This window comes from Mesocricetus auratus, unplaced genomic scaffold, assembly GCF_017639785.1.
Source record: "Mesocricetus auratus isolate SY011 unplaced genomic scaffold, BCM_Maur_2.0 Super-Scaffold_100004, whole genome shotgun sequence".
Lineage (NCBI taxonomy): Eukaryota > Metazoa > Chordata > Mammalia > Rodentia > Cricetidae > Mesocricetus > Mesocricetus auratus.
The window spans coordinates 43,344,730-43,353,253 of NW_024429189.1; the positions used below are offsets into that span (position 1 = coordinate 43,344,730).

At 44.8% G+C, this 8,524-nt stretch overlaps 1 protein-coding gene across 1 annotated transcript; it reads left to right on the plus strand.

The window, feature by feature from the left end:
• The first annotated feature begins 446 nt into the window (after window positions 1-446).
• Window positions 447-2,548, plus strand: Hoxd1 (homeobox D1). Its single transcript, XM_005065133.4, has 2 exons — window positions 447-1,171; window positions 1,470-2,548. The coding sequence occupies exons 1-2, from the start codon at window positions 517-519 to the stop codon at window positions 1,802-1,804; spliced, it is 990 nt and encodes a 329-aa protein (XP_005065190.1). The 5' UTR covers window positions 447-516; the 3' UTR covers window positions 1,805-2,548.
• Window positions 2,549-8,524: the final 5,976 nt, after the last annotated feature.

Consider the following 8,524-nt stretch of genomic DNA (forward strand, 5'->3'; position numbering starts at 1 on the left):
CCAGGAAAAGGGGGAAGGAGTAACTTAACCTTCTCAGAAGGAGGGCGAAGGCAATTCTTCTACCAGCCTCCTCCAAGCCCACCCCGCCAGTCCCTGGGGAATAGTCCTCAGGGTCCTGAGGGGAACCTGCATCAGTCTTCTTCCATTGCTTTTCTATGGCAATACCTGTACTGCGAGCGGATGTCCTGGGCTCTTGGCCCGCCCTCCCCAGGCCATCCAAGGCCGGCGCCGCTCTCCCCGGGGCTGGGCGGAGGCCCCGGTTGCTCTGGCTAAGTTGGCAGCGGGGCAGACAGGAGGAACCGCGCTCCAGTCGGGACCGGGCCAGTGCGGGGAAGGCGCCGATTGGCCGGCCGGCGCCACGTGGCCGCTGCCGCCGGTATATGAGGCCACTATTTACCTCGGGCTCTCTCGCCATGGCTCGGCGAGGGCAGCGTGGGTAGCGGGAAGGAAGGCGGAGCTGTGTGGATCTGCAGGGTGCAGGGCTTGGGTCGGGGTTTGCGCCCGGCGGAGCGAGCCATGAGTTCCTACCTGGAGTATGTGTCGTGCGCCGGCGGTGGCAGCGGAGGGGTAGGCGGAGACGTGCTCGGCTTCGCACCCAAGTTCTGCCGCGCCGACGCTCGCCCCGTGGCCCTGCAGGCCGCCTTCCCACTAGGCAGCGGCGACCGCGCCTTCGTAAGCTGCCTGCCCCTGGCCGCCGCCCGGCCCGCGCCGTCGCCCCCCGCAGCCCCGGCTCAGCCTCCGGGACCACAGCCCACCGCGCCCCGGTACGCGCCCTGCACCCTGGAGGGCTCCTACGAGAGGGGCGCCGCACCTGCCTCTGCGTCTGCCACCGACTATAGCTTCTTGGGGTCCGGACCCGCGTTCGATTTCCCGGGCGCGCTCGGGAGAGCGGCAGACGAGGGCGGGGGTCACGTCCACTATGCTACCTCGGCGGTCTTCTCCGGCGGAGGATCCTTCCTGCTCAGCGGCCAGGTGGACTTCGCTGCCTTTGGCGAGCCTGGCCCCTTCCCCGCGTGTCTCAAGGAGCCCGCGGACCGCCACCCCGGACCCTTCCAGACTGCGTCCCCGGCCCCCGGCTCCTGTCCTAAGCCCGCCTCTCCCACCTCCGGCCTCCCGGCCGCCTTCAGCACTTTCGAGTGGATGAAAGTGAAGAGGAACGCCCCCAAGAAAAGTAAGAAGGTGGGCGCTGGAGGGAGGCACCTGGGGTGGCGAGAGCAGTCTTCTCTGAGCCTGAGCGTGCGGCCACCGATTCCCTGGATAGAGCTTCTGCCCCTAAGCGGTCATAGTTCTGGGTCAGAAAATGCCCCTGGAGCTGAGAAAACTAGCACAGAGCCCGTGGAGCATTTCGTCTGGCATAGCTGTGTCCATCACTCAGAAGGGCCGTGCTTGTGACTTTTTGGTCCTCTTAGTCCTCACCATACTGTCTCAGCATCCTTTCTCCCCACTGACACCCTGTCTTTATGTTGCAGGCAAACTCTCCGAATACGGAGCTGCAAGCCCCTCCAGCGCCATCCGCACCAATTTCAGCACCAAGCAATTGACAGAACTGGAGAAGGAGTTTCATTTCAATAAGTACCTAACTAGAGCCCGACGCATCGAGATAGCCAACTGCTTGCAGCTGAATGACACCCAAGTCAAAATCTGGTTTCAGAACCGTAGAATGAAACAGAAGAAAAGGGAACGAGAGGGGCTTCTGGCCACAGCTGCCTCTGTGGCCTCCCGTCAGCTTCCTCGGTCACAAACAAGTTCCATTAAATCTGGCCGGAACCTAGGAAGCCAGTCTCAGGCTCAAGAGCCTTGCTGAGGTCCACTCATGAGGCCGAGGACCTTTGGCCTGCAGAAGTCACAGACTGCCCCACCCTTGATTAGAATTAGGAGTTCAGTTTGGGTGTGGGCAGAAATCAGTACGGATTTGGCTTGGCAAAGGGATTGTCGAGATTGGCGCCTGAGTTCCAGAGGCTGTGTGTAGAGATACTATTTTGATATCTCTTATTTGCATATTATTTCTGCCTCATCAGGGAAACGGTGTCCAACTGCCAGCCTAAGAGTTGCTGTGTTAGTCACGTGCAATTCCTGGGTGTAGAGTGGCAGGCCTTTTAGTCGTTGAATTCTGTCAACCCTCTGATGTGGTCAGAAAAGCACCTCTCTGAAGTTATTTCAGTTTTAATTTCCAGGACACACTAGACATATTCAGCTTCTTGAGATAACCAAAGCTAGTTAGGGTCTCCTTGATGTAGCTAAGCTGCTTCAACGATGACCTTCAGGTTGCACTCCAGTTTGTTTGTTAAGTGGCTCCTACCTCTTCTTGTGCCTGAGTGAAGATACAATCGCTGTTTAGTTAGTAGCTGAACAAATCAACAGGGTGGGTAAGGGTTAGAACCTGAATTGTACCTTGACATCAGTTACTCAAACTTGAATGTAAATATACACAGTATGTATATTTTTTAAAGATTTGCTTGCAGTGAACTTATATATGACATTTAATGTCGTACATAGCATGTAAAGGTTTTGATCTTTTTTGGGGGGGCAATAAAAGTTACAGAATCTATTATTCTTTGCCTTTTCTTACATCTTTTTCATTTGATTCCTTTGGCTGATTCAGTTTCCTCCATTTGAAATTGCTTGACTGTAATATGGGAATTTGTTTACATTGGTAACCTAAAAGTAATACAACCACCTCCTCCTCTTCTTGTTTGTTTGGGTTTTTTTGGTGGGGTTTTGTTGTTGTTGTTTTATTTTGTCTGTTTCTCTTTCAAGACCAGTTTTCTCTGTGTAGCCCTGGCTGTCCTGGAACCCATTCTATAGACCAGACAGATCTCAGAGATCTGCCTGCCTCTGCCTCCAGAGTGCTGGAATTAAAGATGCCTGGCATAACAAAGTAGCAATTCCTAGAGGTTACACACACACACACACACACACACACACACACACACACAGAGAGAGAGAGAGAGAGACAGAGAGAGAGACAGAGAGAGAGACAGAGAGAGAGACAGAGAGAGAGAGAGAGAGAGAGAGAGAGAGAGAGAGAGAGAGAGAGAAAATGTTATCATGTTATCAGTTGTTACCTGGGCAAATCAGGCAGAGATCTGCTCTGCTAGATTCATACCTAAGGAAATAGTTCCCTTGCATCAGCTTTATGGTGGACATACACATTAGCTCAAGGGCTAGGTGCCCACTGTGGGAATACTGAAAATCCAGAGACCTGGTTTTTCTTGTTTCTTCTGTCCTCACCCAAGGAAGAGGAAAGATGACCTGAAGACTTGGTTTCTTCATCCTTCAGTTTTCTCTGAGGAAAGTTGCTGCTCATCAAAAGTTCTCAGTTGCTTATTTCCTGTCTCCAAATTCAAGGTTCACAAGGGAGACTTGGAGAGGCTGGTGGTAAGAGCATCCTCTCCCTATAACCCAGACTAAGCTCTGACTGAGAATACAACACACTCCTCTGTTTTTAACAGTGAACTATTTTCAAATTAATTTCTTAAGATAGGTACAATTTGAAACCAGGCAAGAGTGTAGATTAAAAATCAAACAAGCCAGGTGGCAGTGGTGCACGCCTCTAACCCTAGCACTCGGGAGGCAGAGGCAGGCTGATCTCTGTGAGTTTGAAACCCTGTCTCAAAAAACAAAACAAACAAAAAAACAAAAAGAAAAACAACAACAAAAAACCCACCCAAAACAAAACCCAAAACCACCTATTCTTATTTACACTCAACCCCTCTTCCCTTGAAAATGCTCATAGTCAACAAAGCTCGTGTGTTATCTCTTATTAATATAACCATGCAGAAAATACAATATAAACACATAAAAGCAAGTGGGTGCTCCATACAGTTGTCTAGTTAGGACATTTCCTTTACTTTATCTCGTTTTTTTTTTAAAAATATCTCCACATTGTTCAATAAAGGCTTAAAGATGCAAAAGAGCCACACAAGAACCTTACTCCATTATGTTGATAGATTTCAGTGTAAGTCCTCCAATACCAATAACTTAAAGTCTAAACAACAGTGGAACATCACTTTTCTTTTCTTCTCTCTCTCTCTCTCTCTCTCTCTCTCTCTCTCTCTCTCTCTCTCTCTCTCTCTGGTTTTTCGAGACAGGGTTTCTCTGTATTGTTTTGGAGGCTGTCCTGGAACTCATTCTGTGAACCAGGCTGGCCTTGAACTCACAGAGATCCACCTGCCTCTGCCTCCCGAGTGCTGGGACTAAAGGCATGCGCCAGCAATGCCCAGCTACTTTTCTTGACACACAGTAGTGTGATAGCTGTGTTAGGAATTTGAAACTACACTTGAATTCTTGTCTATTGCACCTATCATTTAACGGAGTTGAAATAATACTAGTTGTAGCAATCTGAGCTGATTTCAAGGAGGGAAAGATCACTTTAAAAGTAGGTCCATAATCATTATTCTTATGCTTTATCTTTTGCCCCTCAATAACTTGATGCTAACCAGAGCTTACTTGAAACAGCTGCTTCCTGTCTGAGCTAGCTCTTCAGCCATTTGAAAAGATTTGTTATATGTCCTACTTATCTGTTTCTTTTTAGTTACCTCCAGTGAATTTCCTCCTGTGGTTTTTGATATGACAATGTTTCCTTTTTGACAAGCATTGAAATACCTAAAGAAAAACCAATATCACACTTGGTCATGTTCTTAATCTACCACTCTTTCTCTGAAAAAGTAAAACATTTATTTGAGAAGCTGGTCCTAGCACTTAGCAGCCCTGATGGATGTCTTCCTTGATGAAGGTGGCTATTTTGACATTCATATAATGCTGTTCTATGAATCAGGCCAATATTAGCTATTTTTTGACCAACCCCAGGGATCTTTAAAAGCTTTCTTAATGCAGATCACTGTACAGCTATATTCAGTATTAGGAAGAATCCTGGCTGGAGATGGGGACGAACTAGGTGACCTTTGGAGATCTTTTCCAGTAAGGAAAACAATACAGGAAATTCTACAATTCAATGGATTTTGCATATTTGGTTTTAAGACTGTCATGGGGAGAGAGTTTGTTTCTAGGGAAGCAAGTATAGTCTGCAGGATTACAGTGATTCTGTGGGAATACATAAAAAGTAGATTTCAGACATCATCAAATACGTTTTATCATGTGACTCACAGACCATCCTTCTTTCCATTACTCTGAGCTCTGTGCTATTTTATATCAGCTGTCTTTGTAGTTTGAGGTTGCAACACAAATGTTTAGCCACTAAAACAATTCTATTTCTATCTTCCAAGATTTCAAACTAAATATGCTAATTCACCCTCCAGTGATCTATTATAAGAATGAATACACAGTGGACAGTTCTGGCTGTTGTATAATTAACCATTCAATGTTCCTTTGTCTTCACATAATGACTGAGTGTCTACTTTTCTGGATTCAGGATAATTGGGAGGGAAAAGAAGGCATTTAATAACATAAAATTCCCCTAACTTGACTACTGGCAAATGCAGGCCTTGCTGATGTAAAAACCTAAAGCAATGTCACTTAGATTGTCAAAAGATTAATTATGTGTGATTTATTCTGTCTCAAACCCTTGTATGACAAGGCCTGATATCAGAGTAGGTAATGTCTGATTATCATGTCACCATAAAAAAAAAAAAAGAAGCAGGCTCAGGCAAGTTCCATCAGCTCCAAAGTTCTTAATTATGTCTTATGGCCAAAGAAGTGCTCTGTATTTGCTGAATATTGGATTTGAAAACCTCAGGATCTAATCAGGTTCTGTGAGATGGTTAGTCTAACCACAGACGTCTCAAGAAGAAAAATGCCCATTGTTAAAGCTTTATTTGTGGTTTTAAAGTAAAACCATGGTGGACATATCTCACAAATAATGATAAATCTCTGTCTAAATAGAAATCAAGATTTCATAGTTTTTTACTTCTGTCCTGTTTCCAAGATATGAAAATGCAATAAATATGCAAAGCAGCTCTATTGAATATCTCATTTGTAATTGCTTCTTAAATTATCCTTGTTGCTCAGAAATATAATTTCAATAGAAACTGTTAAATTAAATTCAATAATAAACTTAGAGGAAAGTGATCCTAAATATTCTTAGGGAAAAGACTGTCTGTCACTTGGCTTGTAGAAGTCTCAAGATTACCTCTTCTGTCTCGAATACTATTGGGATACCATTTGGAAAGGAGGTTCATTGGAATTTGCAACAGCTAATGAAGCAGGCCACTGACACTTTCTTTTTTTTTTTTTTTTTTTTTTTGGTTTTTCGAGACAGGGTTTCTCTGTGGCTTTGGAGGCTGTCCTGGAACTAGCTCTTATAGAGCTAGTCTCGAACTCACAGTGATCCGCCTGCCTCTGCCTCCTGAGTGCTGGGATTAAAGGTGTGCACCACCGACGCCCGGCCACTGACACTTTCGAGGTATTTTTAGGGGACACTGAACTGCTGAGTACTTCCTACCATCAGGAATTCTATAAAGCTTACACTTACACAGTGTGAGAGGGCCCCACTAAAAAGACAGATGTAAATTTATGAATGAAAGATAAAGCTTTCATGGGACCAGAAATGGTCCAAATGAATAAAGCTTAGGTTTTCTTGGGTTCATGCCAACATTTTTCCAACTCTTCCTTGAACCGATTGCTTTATGTCATTGGCCAGTTGTTGCCTGTGTTGACAGCTACTGTTGCCTTTTCCCAACTTCCAGGAGGCTCAGCCACTTCCTTCAAATGCAACAGGTAGCAAATAAAGGGAGGAGAGAGCTCATTGGTGTCTCTGTCACTCTTAAAGCATCATTAGTCCCTGTGCTCTTCTGGGCCCCTGGCCTGCCCACCTCACTGCTGACAATGGGAATTCCATCTCAGCTTGCAGGACCTCTGCTGCATGCTTCTGCTTCAGAGACAAACACAAAAAGGTCTAAATGGTGACAAGAGTTTGATTCTTAGCTTCCCAGACAGATGGGATCACTGAGACTGAGGTTAATGACCTTGACAAAAGAACACCACTGGAAGGGAGGTGACCTGGAGTTTATCATCAGTTATGTTTTATAACTAAAAGAAAAAAAACGTGACTTCTCTGGTCTCAGCTTCTAGAAAACAAAGGTTATTGCTCTGGGTGATCACTAAATAGCTTATGATATTAGCATTTCTCCACAATCCTTTACTATGTTGCTTATCACTGAAAAGACGATTTAATGTTACTAAGTTTTGTAGATTAGTATTAATAAGGGGTTGGTTTTCAGTTGATGTCTGAGGCTTTAAAAGCTAACCTATCTGACTTTAGCACTGTGTATGTATGTATATGTATATGTATATGTATATGTATATGTATATTTGTGGACTATGTAGCATTTCTCACTGTTGTTGACTAGAATAAAAAGCTACCAATGACAGACTGCCAGAAGTTGCCACTTCTTGAATAGATAAACTGGGATCTAGTAAGAGATTTCTCAAATGGAGATAAACACTCTGTGTTCAGATTCTAAAACTCCTTGCCTTAGCTTTATCTTTCCAAGTTGATAACTTTCAGAAAAGCAGAAATCTTTAATCCTTCCCGTTCCTTTAAGTGAACAGATATGTGGATAATCAAGTCTCTCCTCCTTTCTGGTTGCCTTCATGAGGTCCCCTCTGCTTTCACCTCAGAATGTCTGGGGCCTTTCCCCCTTCTTCATGGCCCAGTTTTTTGCCCTCTCGCTTAACCTTGTTACCTGGGTGGTTTCTTTGACTGCAGGATTCACCCATTGGAAGTCCTGGCCTTGGCTGAGGGCATGCCCTTGAAGGGATTTTCGTACCCATGTCTCTTCTCTTCTGTCTTGGCCAGGAAGGGAGGAGCTCTGTTGCTCCATGTACTCCCCACCATGACATGCTGTCTTGCCACGGGAGGAAAGAAATGAGGCCATGGACTGAAATCTCCCAAGCTGTGGGCTAAAACAAACCTTCACTCTTTTTCAGTTCATTGCCTCGGTACTTCATTGCATTCACAGGAAAGTTACTGAAACAGTACTTGGAATGGCTGAACACTTGTTGAATTAAGAGTCCAAGATTTAAGGAGAAGCCTGGAAGCAATAAAAAATGAGTGTGAAATACTTTCTGATGTCCTGGCTCATCCCAGGCAATTGTAAAGCTGACTATCATACATCTCTTCAATTTTTCTGTCATCCACAGTGACATGTGAATTCATATACAACATATTTTGGAGATTAGGTGTCATAAATTAGAATGTGGTGGTTACTTGCTTGGCTTTGTTACATTGTGGAATCCCTCCCAGGGTTGAATTTATCACTCCTTCCTTTTAAAAAGACTCATTTTATTTTTTAAGAATCTTGTATGAGTACTGTATTTTCATCATTTCCACCACACAGTTTTCCCTCCATCTCCTCCCATGTTCCCCCTCTCAACTTCATGGCATTTTCTTCCTTAATTATTATTCTTACATCTATCTATCTATAAGTCATCTGTCTATCTGTCTATTTGTCTATCTGCCTGTCTATCTATCTATTTACATATATGCATATAAATACAAACCTCCGGAGTCCATTTAGTGTACATGTTATCAGCATTGACCTCTTAGGACTAAATGACCTGTCAG